The sequence below is a fragment of the Prionailurus viverrinus genome, chromosome B2 (assembly GCF_022837055.1).
Source record: "Prionailurus viverrinus isolate Anna chromosome B2, UM_Priviv_1.0, whole genome shotgun sequence".
Taxonomy (NCBI): domain Eukaryota; kingdom Metazoa; phylum Chordata; class Mammalia; order Carnivora; family Felidae; genus Prionailurus; species Prionailurus viverrinus.
Window position 1 is genome coordinate 75,658,222 of NC_062565.1, and position 16,964 is coordinate 75,675,185.

The window sequence follows — 16,964 nt, forward strand, 5'->3', positions numbered from 1 at the left end:
CTGGGTGGCCTAACAAATTTTTCTCAGTCTAGAGGCCAGAAGTCCAAGATCAAGGTGTTAGCAGAGTTGGTTTCTTCTGAGACTTCTTTCCTTCACTCGTAGATGGCCATCCTCACATGGTCTTCCCTTCATGTGTCTGTGCCCCTCATTGCCTCTTTTTACAAGGACATCAGTCATACTGTATTAGGGATCACACACTAATGACCTCATTTTCACTTATTTAACCTTCTAAAATAACTTATCCCCAAATACAGACACATTATGAGTTACAACTTCAACATAGGAAAATTGAGGGGGACACAGTTCGGGCTTGTAACATATACCCAATCCAGAGACCCGTTGTTTTACCCACTCTAGAGAGTAAACTTCTAATATTTTGCCAGAATAGGAGAGGGCCAATATGTGTCTATTATAAGTAGGGCAGGATTTCATAAAGGGTGAGAGATGGGAGATTTCTTATAAGAACACCTGGAAGGTGGTTTCAGCTCCATCTTCACTCTAATTCCAGAGATAATTGGTCCTGCCAATTCCTGAGCCTTTGGGGATTTTTTTTTTTTTGTTATAAATGAGTTGAGTCTGGCTTTCTTTACTTCTAGTTTAGGATTCAGCTTTATTGAGTCTGTTGAATCAATACTAGTTACTAGTTACTAGTTATCTCTTTACCTTGTCAGCTCCTAAAGTTTTGTTGCATTTTTTAATTTCCATTCTTTCGGTCCTTGTAGTCTTATGCCTTACAAAACAATCGAACAACCTCCTCTCCCCACAAAAAAAAAAAGAAAAAAAAGAAAAAAAAAACTTCACTATTTTTTTAGGGGACTTAGGAGGAATTAACTGCATGTATTCACTGTAGCATCTTTAAATATTTAAAATTATTATAGGGGTGCCTGGGTGGCTCAGTTGGTTAAGCATCTGACTGTGGCTCAGGTCGCGATCTCGCAGTTCGTGAGTTCACGCCCCGCATTGGGCCCTGTGCTGACAGCTCAGAGCCTGGAGCCTGCTTTGTATTCTGTGTCTCCCTCTCTCTCTGCCCCTCCCCCATGCTGTCTCTTAAAAGTAAATAAGTATTTGAATTTTTTTTTAATATTATAAATATTTAAAACTATAAAGATATGTTTGTGGATAATATTTAATTTCAGTAAAGTATCAGTGTTATTTTGAGTATATGTTGTGACTAGAAGGCTGTTTTAGGCACAACGTGAATTATTTTCCCAAGTGGAAGAACATACACTGACATGAGATTGAAGAGTACTTTTTTTTAAAGAGACAGACTAGCAACAGCCAGTTCTCTAGTACAACCTGAACATATTCTGAGGTAACCCCAAGTGAACAGATGCTGATGAATTTGTGAATGACTCCCTGAAAGAAGCAAATTTCAAGCAGTGTTGTGAAAGTAACTCTCAAAAAAGTAATAAGAAACTATGAAGGGTTTTCCAGGAAGAGCTTCAGATTGTTCCTAGGTACTTATTCTGCTAGGTATTTTGCAGATTGTAGAGAAAGAAAAATGTAGGCCATGAGTGAGGAAAAGTCAAATAGAATTCTTTTATTGTGGTATTAGGAAGGGAGAAAGAACATAGAGAAATAATAGTGTGATCTAGCAGATCAGAAGAAAATAGATAAAAGATAGTGATGATGAAAAGAGATACTATTAAAGTGAAATCTCTTCCCCTGAAATGATCTATCTAGTGATTGAAAAATCATGGCAAACCAGATAAAAGCCAAGCCCAAGAAATAAATGACGCTAGGAACTAAGAGTGACCTCTGTTTGGAAATTGTTAGAATGAGTATCTCTCAGGTTTTCTCTATAATTTCCTGAGGCTTCTAGAAACTCTTTTGTCTCTGTCATACATTTCTGCTTGAGTCATGAACCACCATGGTTAGCTTTAGCTTTCTTGTCTAAAATTGGAGCAGTGCATGTATTTTTCATTGAATTAAGTTTTTCACCTTGGAAAATGACTAAGAGTTTAGGGGATACTTTTATTTATTTGACTGAATTAGCAAAGATAATTTCTTCTTCCTTTCCCCTCCTTAAATGGTAACAGAAATTGTAGATTATTTTATTCACTAGCAAAGTTGAATACTTATATCATCAAATTATTGTGATTAACTTGCTGTCAGTAACATAAAATGTTTATAGTCCATCATGTGGTTCCTAGGTTTTCAGTTTGTTGAAATTATTGACTTTATGATACCAGCATGCTGGCTTCCTCTTACTGAAATGTCTTAACTAAAAGAATTGTTGTTTGAAATGATATGTAAGTTGAAGACTTAATGCAGTACCTTCTCATGTCAAATCTGGAATTTACTTATACAAAAGATTAAAATAGAGCAAAGAACATAATTAGGGAAGAGAAAACTTCATTTTTGCCTTTAATCCAAATGTAATAGGTGATATTTTAAACTGTTTATCAGTGGGACTAGACTACCACTTATAAGTTGGATGCCTCCCACTTTTCCCCCCAAGATGACAATTATGAGCAAATAGTTGTGTGTGTGTGTGTGTGTGTGTGTGTGTGTGTGTGTGTGTGTGTGATGGTGAGGAACTTGTTTGTCTGTCAAGGTTCAGAAACTGATAGGTAATTGGGTTTCTATACCCAACCTAAAATTTTATTTTAATGCAGTTACCTTTACTGTGGGGACTTTGATCACTAAAGTTAGTATTAAAGATTTGCCAACAAACAACTCAGTACATGAATATTGGGATACAAAATTGTAAAAAAGAATTTTTAAATTTTTGTCATAATTGTGATGTCAGTAGCCACTTATAAACCTTTATGTTAAATATATTTATTGAATCTGTAACTGTCTTTTTAATGTAAGTTGAACTATGTGAAATTGCTGATACTCTATTTTTAACCTAGGAAACTTGACAGTTTTACGTGGTTTGACGTATATTTTCATAACAGCTTCTTTTTAAAAATTTTTAAATTTTATTATTAGTTTTTATTTTTTGAAAGAGAGCATGCATGTGGGTTGTAGAGGGGCAGAGGGTGAGGGAGGAAGAGATTCTTAAGCAGGCTCCATGCCTGGTGTGGAGCCCGATGACACGGCTCAAACCCACAAACCATGAGATCGTGACCTGAGCTGAAAATCAAGAGTTGGATGCTAAGCCACCCAGGTGCACCTCATAATAGCTTCTTAACTACAAAAACCACACACACACACACACACACACACACACACACACACTGAGGTACTGTCTGTACTCATAAATGTGCTTGTTGACATACTGTAAGCAATCATTTAATTGAGACTTTCTGTAGGCCCATGATTCTGCAGGCAAGCTGCTTGCTCTCTCAATGGAACAGACCTTCTTGAAGGTGTAGGAAGAACCACCTCCTCATTGCTCCCCAAATTTTGCCTGTATATCCATGTTTCTTTGCTGTCTAAAATAAGCATTCAAAAGTACTAGAAATGAAGAAATACTGAAAATAGCAAAGAAAAACTTCTTGTGCTTTGTTCTCTTAAATTATCTCCTGTACCCAGCAGGCATGAAGTTGTCCTATACTCAGTAACCATAGAATGCTTTCGCATCTTGCTGTCTTATTTTCAACTCTATCAAAATGGCCCAAACGTGAAATCTGAAGAAACACAGAATAGATGGGGCAGACTGTAACTGTGTAAGAAATTATTTATTGTGTTAAGAGATAAATGGAAGAAGTTTAAAACCTTAGAATTCAGGTGATTCAGGTACTTGAGTATACAGTGTTGGCTGCATTATTAGTTGTGGAACGAGAGAAGAAAGGTGATGGGTATAGAAGTGTTCCAGTTTAGTGACAGTCTTGCTAAATGGTGTGTGGTCTGAGACTCCATTGAATCTAGTCTTGGAGAAAGAGCCACCTTTCTACTACTGTTCACTGTTACTGTTTAACTCCACAAAATCCTCACTTTGAAAGATTTAATTCTCATCAGTCTAAGGTAGTAAAACATCTTAGTATAACTTTAGGAATTTTTTTTTTTAGCAGCTAAGACAGAGGAATCTGTGTTTTATTGTCAGTTTGATATTACTAAATTACCAATTATGTATGAAAATTCTCAGTTTTTGAGCATTCTGCTTCATTGTGTTTTACCCCAGTATATGAAGAGACAGATGTATGCCCACAGATAACTGTCATCCTTAGCATTGGAAGACAGGTTGTGAATGTATTCTTATTCATATATACAAGAATGGTTTGGGCGAGGATATTAAAACTGTACTACTAGAGATTACGTGCAAGTTTTATCAAAATTAGTGAAAAGCCTAAATAATTTTTTAAAAACAACAAAATAAATGCAGTTATGTAACTCTCTTAAAAGTAATATAACTCAGGGTGCCTGGGTGGTTCAGTTGGTTAAGTGTACAACTCTTGATTTTGGCTCAGGTCATGATCTCATGAGTCCGTGACATCAAGCCCTGTGCCTGCCTGGCATTCTCTCTCTCTCTTTCCCTTTCCCTTTCCCTTTCTCTTTCTCTTTCTCTTTCTCTTTCTCTTTTTCTCTTTCTCTTTCTCTTTTATAAATAGATAAGCTTAAAAAAGAAAAGTAGTATAACTCAAATTTGTTATTTCTTCAGTATAGGAAGATATTCTAATGACTTCATAAGTTTGAATTATTTTATCAGTAGTCAAAATGTTATACATTTGTACAGTGCTTGAAAATAGTTTATACTGAAGTTTTCTAAACATCATCCGTGCAGTCAGGTTCACTGCTTATCAAGGTTCACTGCTCATCAAGGTTACTGTCTTGGCACAAACAGATGGCTAGCAAGGCCCCTACAGTATGAACTGTGACAGATTCTAAGTGAAATGTCTGTTGGATTGAATGGCTGTAAGTTGTGTTTTTTTTCCTGTATGGACATATTTAGTACGTACATATATTTTTAAGTATTATAGATGTTAGTATGTTTTGGGTTGTTTTTTCCCCCAAGACTGCATTTTTAAGTATGTAGTCCCACTAACTGATTGCCCTATGTTGTTCAGGAAGATCTGGGAGGAATCGATGAGTAAAGATAGATACCAAATTAGGAGGTAAGTAAATGACATTTAGGTGATTGAAAGTAGTAATGAGTGCTAAGAAGAAGTATCATCGATCAAAACAGAAGAGAATGGGGATATTCAAAAAGAGATATATGTGGGATGAATCTTGACTTGCTGAACTGATTCCTTAATTTGTACATTATATAGTAGGAACTTGTAAAGGATAGAAGGATAATCTATAAATTTGTGCTTGTACTGAATAGTTAGAATGGGGAGGAAGGCACTAAAGAGCCATAAGCTAGTGTTGAACAGTGGTTCTCACACTTTTTGAACAAAGCTTATGAACTGGGGTAAGAAACTCATTAATAACTTCTTGCCTCTTTCCACATCTTCTCCAGCTGCTCTGTGACCTTGCACAAGCTATTTACCTTCTACAAACCTCTGTTTCCAGTAGGGAAAATAAGAGTGGATAGGTGCTTTAAAAGTATGCTAAGTTGGAGTAGGAGTCGAAGACCAGATTGATGGCGGTGTGAACTCGTAAACCAGGGTTCTCTCTCTGCTCCTTCTCCCACTGAAGACTTCATCTGGATTTTAGCCTTGTGAAATTATTTTCTTTAGAAGAACAGAAGAAACGTGTTTTTCATGTTTCTTTTCAACCAGAAGGAAAGAGTATGCCCAAATTATCATATTGGCCTTAGTATTTCAGTATTACCCTGAGTGATATCATATGTATGTTTTTAAAAGAAGTGAGGTGTTTGGGATGGAAACTTTTCTGTCGCATGCTTTTGTTTCACCATCTTATATTTACTTCAGTTTCTCATTTTCTTGTCTAATTATTTATGCTCACGAAGCCAAAAACCTGACACTTAAATGATGGCATTGTGCAGACTGAACTAGTCAGCACATCTGCTTCATAGTCTTTTTTCCTCCTGTGTTTCAGGGCCATCTGTCTATGCTGTCTCTCTCTTCAGTATAATTAAAAGATAAAAGCTTCCTTAAATGTTTCTGAAATTTTTAGAATCTGGATGTTCTTTGAAATTATAGCAGACTTATAGGCAAGATGTTGAAATTATTTCGTTGGTGTTAAATAGCAAGAATACTCTATGAACTCTAACAAGAAGTGTCAGTAAATTACTGTAACCCAGGGTTTTGTTGTGTTTTAAATATAATCGAAGAGATGCATACTTCCTGTAGCACATCCTTTCTTGCAGACACTAGAGTTGGCATTGTCATCAGAGGATGAACCTTTTCATCCATCAGTAAAGTTTTCAGAAGGGCATGATTACATTTCATTATAAGAAAGCACTAAGGCCCTTAGGCCTAGGCAAGACAGGCACTTGCCCTGGACTCCAGACTTGGAAAACTCCCCAGTGGCTTTCTTCCAGTCACACCCCTCCCATAGGATGAGAAGTGTGCAGGGCCAAGAAATGTCCACCTACTGTTCACCCTCTTTCCTTCAACACTGCACTCTGAGCCAGAATTCATGCTCACATGTCCTCAGATCCAGTTGCATTCAAGGAGTGGCCAAGGCTGTTTATGAGGAAAGCAAGTAGATGAGCTTAAACATAGGGGATGTGTATCCACACCCACATAAAGCTCCACTTAGTGTCAGACAGGGTGGGGGGTGAGAGGAGAAGGGGGGCAGGCCATAGCTAGTCAGTGGGGGTGCAGCTCCCATCCTCTGCCATCTTCCTGCATGGAACTCCGAGAAATTCAAGAATCCTCAATTTAAACCTCACCTGCTAGGACATTATTTAACAGTTATTCATCTAATTTATAACTTTTAAATGTTTAGACATATAGTACATGGATCTCTGATTGTATTCTCACTCTGAGTCCCAGAAAGGAAGGGACAAGGAGATCACTTGAACCTGCATTTCTCCTTGTGGGTAAGCCTATGTCCATTGATCCTTTGTCAGTTGAATACTGGATTAGGTGCTCTAGGATAACTTTACAGTGATTCCTTTAGCTGTAGTCTGGTCCAAGCTATGCCCTGGCACTAGAATGAGGTGACTCAAAGAGTGCCCCTTGGTTTTGGTGTGCAGTGCTATACTCGAAACTTAGGTGCGTGCTGAGCTACCGTGGAAGCAAGTAGAAAGATTTAGTGACTGGGGTCTTTAGGGCCCACAGGGACAAGGGAACATGAGAAATTGGATGATACTGTGGCCAAAATGATTTCTTAGGATTATAAGTGAATTTCAGTTTTCCACTCACTATTGATTATTAGGTGTTGGGCCTTCACCCCCTAAAATCTTGAGTAAATCTGTACCTACTTAAATATTTTTAGGTGTAAAAAAAAAAAAAAGGTGAGAGAATAATTAGGATAAGAAATTATCAGAGTTAATTCCTTTCCATCTCTGTAAATGCTGTTTTATAAGAGAGGAAATAACAAAACAAACCAGCATCATCAGTCTGTCTGGTGTACTATTTGTGTCCAAAAAAAAATTTTGTAAGTGAAAATGTTAATGCTTCCAGAATTCCAATAACAAGTTCTTCTAACTTAAATGATATTAGTTTGTTCTATGTACAAATAATATTTCCTGAGCTTGGGATATTAATTTCAAATATTTTCAAAATTTATAGAAATACTTTTTTCTTTTTACTTGTTTATACATTAGTACCACAAACTGGGAATTTTCATTTTTCTCTTAAATTAATTTTTTGAATAATGAAAACTTACACCCTTATATATAAAAGTTTTGCTGTAATCATTTCTTAACAGTTAAAATTATATAATTTATATACATATATACATAAACATAGAGAAATAGAATGTATATTTTTCCTGTGTTTATCAAAGAAATATTTCCAAATTATTTAATAGTACTGATATTGTTAAACCTTAAATACTTTGAATTTCAAGACCATTTGGTAAGAAAAGACTTTAGAATGTATATTTGTTGATTATCAAATATTTTTCACATCTGTAATTTAATTATATAGCTGTGAATATAAGGCTTAAAAGATGAAATTATTAAAATGAATTTAAGAAGAAATAAATTAGGCTTTAATTTCTTAGAATGTAATGCTTTTAATATGTTATAATTACAGATATGAGGAAATAAGACTTAGTGAAGTCATTTTTCAAACTACAGAGGTATTTACAGTTTTAAAAATAGATATCTCAGAAAATAAAATGAAAAAATTTCCAACTTTCAGATATTCAAACTACTGATGAATATTTATTTATTTATTTATTTAATTATTGTTAATGTTTATTTTTGAGAGAGAGAGAGAGAGAGAGAGAGAGAGAGAGAGGCAGAGAGAGAGGGAGACACAGAATCCGAAACAGGCTCCAGGCTCTGAGCTAGCTGTCAGCAGAGTCCATCATGGGGCTCAAACTTAACGAACCGTGAGATCATGACCAGAGCCGAAGTCAGACACTCAACCGACTGAGCCACCCAGGGGCTCATTTTTAAAGCATGTAGGCATTTTAGTGAAATTTGAGCTTGCCTAAGTATAGAAGCTGAATCTGTGCTTTCACTTAGTCTAGTGTTACTTTATTTAATTTATTTATCAATGAGAGAAAATGAATCACTTTCTAGGTTTATACTACAGAAAGTGCCGGTTAATTTCCAAGGAAGGCGTTACTCATGATACGAAGCTTTTCTGCCTGATGCTGCCACCAAGCACTCATCTTCAGGTGCCAGTTGGGCAACATGTTTACCTCAAGTTAACTATTACAGGTAAGGTAAATAGAGGTTTTGGGGAAACCGTTTCTTTCCTTATTAGCAGTTGCAAATCAGTACTAATCCTTTTAGGAAGTAACCATTTAGGTTATTAATAAATGCTTCTGGCAACTGACTAATAGCCAGGTTCTAGGTTCATAGATGCAGCGTTCCTGCGTGTTGGAGCCGCAGCCCTGCCTTATCACTGTAGGGAGTGAAGAAACTGCCGGTCAGAGAGAGAGTTCCACCAGCACGGTTACTTATTACTGAGAACACTAAGGGAAAGAGGGGAGGGAGTGCCTAAGTGGTCCTTCAGGGAGACAGCCACTAGAAACACATCCCAGTATCTCTTAGTAACCACGTATGGTTGTGTCATTTCGGAAGTTGAATGTGTAAAACTGAAAATGAGTGATGATTAGAAATGATTTCCTTACATGTGCTGCCAGTATAAGAAGTTCTATAAAGATAGTCCTTACTTGAATTCTTTCTCCCTCATTTTCATCCTAAAGTTACTTCATTTACTCATTTCAAATACCCTTCTTATCCTTCTAACATTTTCTTGGCCTTCTGAAGCTGCAGAAGGTCACATTCTCATGTCAGTTAGTCTTCCCTGCAGTCAGTCTAAGCAGACTGCCAGCCGGGGGTTGGTAGGTACAGTAGGTTCCCACAGCACTATTAAGTTTCCCTCCTCACCATCACCAGTGCCAGGCTGTCAGTCAGTAGCTGCTGTCTTCCCAGTGTGGTCATTGTCGATGTATTATAATTTTACGGGTGGATCAATTTTTAGATGTCAAGGAGCCATGTATAAAATTCTGGTCTTAAAAATGTGTGGGGACTCCTCTTTCTTTGGAATTTGGCTAGCTAAAATATAACACAAATTCTTATTAGATTCGTGTTTTTTAATAGTATATTGTTGGAAGTAGTTGGATTAACATTTTTTCTTTCAGTTGCCAAAGCAATATATATTAAAAAATTAAAACAGCTCAAAATGTATAAAGTAAAAAGTGAAATTCTTCCCTTTCTTAACCCAATAATCCCAATGGCCATCTGTAACCATTGTTAAAAATTTGGTGCATAATTAAAATTGTTATGTAAGTACCTTCTTACACCTCTGTGTAAACTTTTGATGTCTTTTTTTTTTTTTGTGGCCCATTACAAAGTTTATATGCTGATGGAATAGATGGATGTCTACATTTATTACCATGAGTCCCTATCATACTGTGCATAATAAATGTACATTGTTTATATGATGGGTAAAATATTGATTTGTTAAGTTTATTTCAGCATGCATAGGCTTCAGGGGTGTGTGTGTGTGTGTGTGTGTGTGTGTGTGTGTGTGTGTGTGTATACATCTAATGTGTATATGATTCTAACTACATGTTCTCTGTATATAGTATGTGTGTGCATCTCTAGGGAGAATATATAGTTAGAATCATATACATATTAGATGTACAGTTTTCAATATGTAATGATAGCATCATAATATTTGTATGTTTCATCTTTATTCAGGGCTTTTGAGATTTTTAAAATTGAATTTCTGTGTCATGACTTTTTCCAGGTACTGAAATTGTGAAGCCATATACACCTGTATCTGATTCCTTACTCTCAGAGTTCAAGGAACCAGTTCTTCTCAACAATAAATACATCTACTTTTTGATCAAAATCTATCCTGCTGGACTCTTCACACCAGAGCTTGATCAGCTTCAGATTGGTTCGTATTCTTTTTTTAAACCTCTTTTCTGTTCTAGATAAGAGCCCGTGTTATACTTATCCTCTGGTTATATCCATGTGGGAGTCTATCAAATATCTCAGACTCAACTTGTCTGAGACCAAAGTCGTGTTCTTTTTGTCCCACCTAATCTACCCTTACTCCCATATTCCTCATCTTTATTATTTATAGCATCACAGTTCATTTTTGACACCATCGGGAGGCTTGAGTTATCCTTGAATCTTCCCATTTTCTCCCTCCCGATCGAGTCAGCCACTAAGGTCCAGTGAATCTACCTCCCAGTGGCTTTTTAATCTTTTCTTTTCCTTCCCTTCTGCCACCTTCTCGGATCAAGCCTTCATCATCCCTCATGACCTCTAACTGCTCTCTCTCAGTCGCCTCTAATGGAGTCCTTCTGTTTCTGTTTATCTGCATTTCCAAGCTGCCCTGAGGAGAAATTTAATCATGTTTCTCTGCAGCTTTGAGACATCTGACGGGTGTCCATTACTTAACGGTTAAGTCCTCTGCATGGCCTATAAAGACTTTCATGATCTCTCCAGCTGCATCTCTCATGTAACTACTTGTATAAATACAAAGTACTTATGCTACTCAGAGTTCCACAAGCTTGTCACCCTCATTCATAGGTACATGCAGTTGCCTCACATAGGACACCCATCAGCCCTTCCTCTACCTGTCAGGTACCTTTTTTTTTTTTTTTTTTTTAAAGACCCAAACAAAATACCACTTCTTTTAGAAGCTGCCCTTCTCGTGAACCCCTCAGTAACTTTGTTCATAGTTCTCAGATAAGAATAAATAACGTTCCTTCTTTACAAAACTTTGAGTTTGAGGGTAAAGATTGTCTTCCTTATCTTTATAGTTCCTATACCTCAGCATGGCAATTGGCACATAATATGCTCTCAATAAGTGTACTTTGAAAGAATTAATAAAAAGACTATGATGAAATCTATTGTGATTTCAAGACCCCTGTTCCTGTTTCTATTCCTTTTTCTGTACCTTCAACTTTTCACTGCCTTTTGTTTGACAGTAAAAGTGCCCTTCCTGTTTTTAACATAGCATTAGCAGTAACATCGAGGTGCCAGTGAGATAGGTCATTAAAATTTGGAAATAAAGAAAATTTGTTGCTTTCTGGAAGTTAAGCCAGTCTCTACATAATGGATATGATTAGTCCTCTTTGGTTACAAAGATCAAAATATTGAATATGAATCAGAACCTAAAGAATCTTGGAATCCCTGCAAATCTAGTGAAGGTGACTATCATCTTGTGGTAGCCTGACATGTGATTATAGATAGCATATGGAAACTGAACCAGTGTTATTATAACCTTTTAATAGAGATCATGTGAACAGAGCAGGGTGGAGATTTAGCCTAGAGCATGAAAAGGAAAGCCCAAAGAATGAGATGAGTGTTTTTTCAGTTTCCTCCAGGGGAGCTAGACATGGCCCCAATACCTGTGTCCCTTGGAGGGACACACTGGCATGATAGTGATAACTCATGAAAGCCTCGTCATGGCTTAAATGAGCTACGCTATAAAATTATCCACGTCTTTGTTTCAACTCCATGTTCACCAAGCAACTCTTATATGATTATTTTGGCCTTCCAAGTGTTCTGATACTGAGAATGAGATGCCCTGGAAGGGGTGTGTGATGTTCAGGTCACTAGGTACAGATAGCCTTTTGTAAATGAATTGCTGTTCTGGCCGGTATACTTTTAACATCTTGTGAACTTGATTAAAATCCGGTATCTTGCCTGAGTCTAGTTTTATGACGTTGAAGGACTGGACTGTTGACAGAAGTTATCAAGTTAATGTCATTCTGTGAGGCATCTTTAGTAAACAACCAGCTGACTTTTTCCTGAAGATGTTCTGATCTTATGGTCCTTTTGAACTATAATGGGGAGCTTCTGTTACCTTCTAATACTTAATTCATCAGTTACTGCAAGATCCTTACTATCCTGCTGTGGACAAGAAGGAAAAATTATGAACATCCAAGCATTTAAAGAAATAAAGCAAATTATTTGAAATTGTTTTTAAAACATGTTTAACTTTTCTATTTTTAAAATTACATTGAAAATTTCTGAAATGTCTTAAAGGCAGTTCTCTTATTTGAGTGGTACATAGTGGTTATATAAAAATGCACTACAGAAAATGTTTTGCTCAAATATTTTTATTCTAGATTGAGAAGCAGCATGCTCTAAGTACAGTTTCTGATCTTGCTTTGTTTTTATAGGTGTTCAATTCAGAACAGCTGTTGTTTTAATAGGTTTTTCAAAGATTTCATGAAGGTGAAGTTAGCACATTTACTAACGTAAGATTTTAGAATACTTTTCTATTTCCATTTTCTCTCCTACTAGTTTTATTGCTATGGCTAAGAATCCATATGTAAGCAGTGAGTATATATTCTCCACCTTGTACTGTGTAAGACAGGTATACATAGACACTGCTTTTGAGGTGCTTATAATTTAGTTTAGCAATCAGTCCTTTACTGAGAATTTGTACTTAAGTGCTTGTCAGTGGTTTATAAATTAGAGATTCCAGATGGTTTGGGAAAATAATGTTGGGAAATGAGTGTAATAAAACCCCATTATTAATTTGGTTATAAGGATATAATCCAGACATACTTGGGGGCTTAATGAGTATTCCCCAAACTCCTTACATACCTTAAAGACTAAGATGTAGTCTGAAAGTTATGAATTCATCCTGTTACTCCTCAGTGTTCTAAATTTAGCTAGGCTAACGTCAGTTTCCCTGATTTTTTTTTCTTCTGATTTAGTTTATATTTCATTGTTTAGGAGATTTTGTTTCCGTAAGCAATCCTGAGGGCAGTTTTAAAATATCCCAGTTCCAAGAATTAGAAGATCTCTTTTTATTGGCAGCTGGAACAGGCTTCACACCAATGGTTAAAATACTGAATTATGCTTTGACTAACATACCCAGTCTCAGGTATGTAACTTTATCTTTAATTACTATCCTTTATGAGGCTATTAGATTAGTGTAAGGTATTCTAAATTAATTACTCAGTGGACCTTAATAGACGTATTCTCATTTCCTCATTTATCATTTCCTTACCCTACGTCTTCTAGTCCTAGCTGTTTTACTAACTTGATTCTTTTATTTTTGATACTTTGGGTTACCTAATTGGCACTAAAAAACATTCATGCCAGTTTACGTTTAGATTTTTCCATTCATGCATATTTTAAATGTAACTGAAATAGTTCTTTTTGAGTTGTTGTTGTTTTTTCTTTTAAGGAAAGTGAAGCTGATGTTCTTCAATAAAACAGAGGATGATATAATTTGGAGAAGCCAGTTGGAGAAATTAGCATTTAAAGATAAAAGGTATTAAACCGGTGTTAGCTCTGCACTTAAATATTCAAAAATGTATAGTCAGTCTAGGCCTTATCTCCTTTGATTGGAGTGTTTAATTAGCCAGGAAGCCCCGTCAAAGAAAAAATAAACTAATCAATAATTCCCTCAATGCAAGTAATGTTAATATCCCTCCCCCAAAGAAATACTGTTCGGTAAGATTAACACGACGTCATATATGTATTGATAAAATATATACTGGACGTTATGTTTTAACGTGTTACTTATTCTGAGTTGAGTTTCACTGAAAATGATCTAGTATAGCCAATTTGATGATTCAAGATTTTCTTGCTATAGTGGGTGCAAATCAAATAAATGTGATAAGATGGATCAAGCAAAAATAAATACATTTCCTTACTACAAGATTTCTTAGAGCCTTTGTGACTTTTCAAGAGGGGGGCTTCCTTATGTATGTTCAGTTAAGATTTTCTTCATTTTTGTTTGTCTACATTAAGTCATTAATAGCTGTTAATACTGGTGGTCCTCAGTACGCACCTTGGGGAATGCTGGCATAGGCAATAGAAAAAAGTTCGAGCCAGGCTGAACTCTGGTAGAATGAGAAAGGATGGGAATCTGTTTCATTGAAGAAAGCCTAGCACAGTCAGCTGAAATTAGATAGTTGAAATGGGCTATGCCCTATCTCCCCTAAAGAGAGTTAAAAGCAGCAGGAAATTCTGAAGGTATTGTTTGGAAGAGTGAATTGGAGGAGCTGTCATACTTTGTAAAGCATATCTGTAGTTATCCAAAGCTATGTTTAAGAAATTCAGGACTTCATAAAGACTTCACACAAAATATCTGAAGTAAATATGTTTAAGATTGTACAGGACAGATAAAATTCCAGGCTTTTTGAAAGTTCGAGTTAAAGATGTCAACAACTCAGCTGTTCTGAGACTCCGTTTCTTGTGACTACTTTCCGAACGTCCTTGCTGTGGGAATGAATGGCCACCTTTCGTTTTTCCTCCCTCCTGTCTTCCATCCTCTTCCCCTCTCTCTCTTCATAAATACCGTTCACAAATTAAAGATGACCTGACTCACTTATCCTTGAAGTATTGAGTCTTCTTACATACTTAAACCATAAACCTAAAAGTATTTGTATTTAGGTAGCCATACGACAGTTTAGAGCATGATTTAAAGAAATACAAATTCCTAGGTTTTCAAGCGTCTTTTTCACACTTTTGAAAGTGGAAAGTTAGAAGCGGCATGTACCACAAAGCCTAAAGCCTAAATTCTGGTTTTCATTCTACCCTTCACCAGCTTGGACCTTACTCAAAAATTACTTAGCTCTGTGGGCCTGTCTCTTTATCTTCCAAATGAAATAATGACATCTTTCCTACTTACTTCGTAAGGCTAATGTGAGGATTGGAGAAGATTGTGTAACTGCTTTGGAAACTGAAGCCCTACCTCAGATATTTGAATTGTGGCTTAGAAGAACTCTACGTACATGCGTTTCATTTCTGCATTAACTGAGCTCCTGTTGTCCTGATCAAACATTTAAAAGAATTTAAACAGCATTGCTAAGCTTTTTAACTGTAGGGTTGTTTTAAAAAAAATGTTTCCAACAGCGTTTTGACAAAGTTATTTTTGAACATAGTTCCCTTGTACAAGAGGATCCATTTGCTATTATTTTCATGAACAGACATTGTACTTTTAGACTTTCAGTAGGAGCTAAACTTGATTTAAGAAGTACTTGGTAAAAAGAAATGTGTTGACTGCCTCTGAACATAAAGTGTGTTTTCTTTTGTTTCATTCTGTTTTGTTTTGGTCTACATAATTTGGGTTGGTGGATTGCATAGGCTGGAATATTGAGGGTGAGGAAAGGCCCCTTTTTTTTTCATATCTGGATGCCTGGCTCTAACAGCACTCACCAGGTGAGTGGGCTCTCCAGCTTGCTGAGAGAAGTGATGGCGCTCTGACTTCTGGCCTACTTTATCCTCCCTCTTCTCCTGTTTCTCTTCTTGCCCTCCCCTCGTGCTCCTGGGTGCTCGCTCTCTCTACTCGCTAACCTCCTCCTTCTTCTTGGAGACATAATTGTCCTTGCTTGAGGCACTCTGTTGGCACGGACTTCTAGTGTTGTATGATTGCCGCTCCCTGGAGACTCGTGTCATGCCCTCACTGGAAAACAAAAAGGCCATGCTTGTATGGAATGTTTACCAGGAATGTTACCATATTTTGAGGCTTTATGAGAAAATAAGCCTTAAAGGTTTATTGATGGGTTTTTAGCACTATTGTTGAGTCCCACACAAAAAAGGAAAGTAAAAACTCAGATTTAATATAAGGTTATTTTAGTTAGTCACATCTGTATTTTAGTTAGTATTTATGGGCATCTTTTATGTATTAAACCATCCTTTCCTACATCTTGACTTTCCTGTATCACTCCTAATTTTAGTAATAAAGTTTCTGATGACAAAATGTGACACCTGAACATATTAAAATAATTATTGGGTTGTAAATATCTTTTTAAAAATCCTTCTAAATTTTGTAGTTAAAGCAAGTGAAATACCTTACTCTGTAGGATTAGGTCTCAGCCTTCCACTCAGTCCTTGTGGAACAAGAAGGGACAGATAGGATGGATATTGAGGCTAAGATATGATCTAATACTCTGATTTTCAGCGAGCATGCTATGCTTGTCCTCCAAGTTTATCTAGATAATATTAACAGATGAAATTCTTAGAAAAATCATTGCATAATGGGAGCTTACTAACCTTGTGACCTTGGGCAAGTTATTTCATCTGACTGAGCCTCAGTTTTTCCGCTTGTAGAAATAAGGATATCAATTACCTACATCATAGAATTATTATTTGGCTATAGGGGTCAGTGAGACAGTTTGTGTAGGTGCCTAGCCCATAATTAGCGTATTTGTAACATTGATTCATTCATTAAATAAATGTGAGCTCTGCTATGTGCCTCTGTACACAGGGGCACAACAGTGAACAAGATACTATGTTGGCTTATTTTCTCATACAATCCAGGGAATGTATCTCTTCATTTACCCACATTGCTAAACTTAATAGAATTGCAAAACACAGGCACACTATAAGTACTTTTATGGGATGTTTCTATTTCAGTCAAGTTTCCATGTCATTAAATATAAAATTTGAACAGAAAACAGCTTACTTGAATTTTATCCAAATATGTCCAGTAGTTAGGACTCCATTCACAACATTTCAAATCTAGCAAAATCTCACACATTTATTTTTCTTAAGAAATTTGAGAGGAAACAGAAGGCAAAAATGTGTGGTAGTAGCTATAGTTAATTAC

General features: G+C 36.3%; 1 protein-coding gene across 2 annotated transcripts in view; it reads left to right on the forward strand.

Annotated features, from left to right (window-relative positions):
* The window catches only part of LOC125166670 (cytochrome b5 reductase 4), a 93,092-nt gene that overhangs the window by 63,714 nt on the left and 12,414 nt on the right, over nucleotides 1-16,964 (forward strand). Inside the window, exons 11-14 of one of the 2 annotated variants that reach the window (XM_047860652.1) lie at nucleotides 8,498-8,638; nucleotides 10,179-10,331; nucleotides 13,220-13,286; nucleotides 13,593-13,679. In XM_047860652.1, the coding sequence (XP_047716608.1) occupies nucleotides 8,498-8,638; nucleotides 10,179-10,331; nucleotides 13,220-13,286; nucleotides 13,593-13,679 (448 nt within the window). Of the gene's footprint in view, nucleotides 1-8,497; nucleotides 8,639-10,178; nucleotides 10,332-13,135; nucleotides 13,287-13,592; nucleotides 13,680-16,964 lie in introns of both variants that reach the window. The other variant, XM_047860651.1, reaches the window with a different exon arrangement.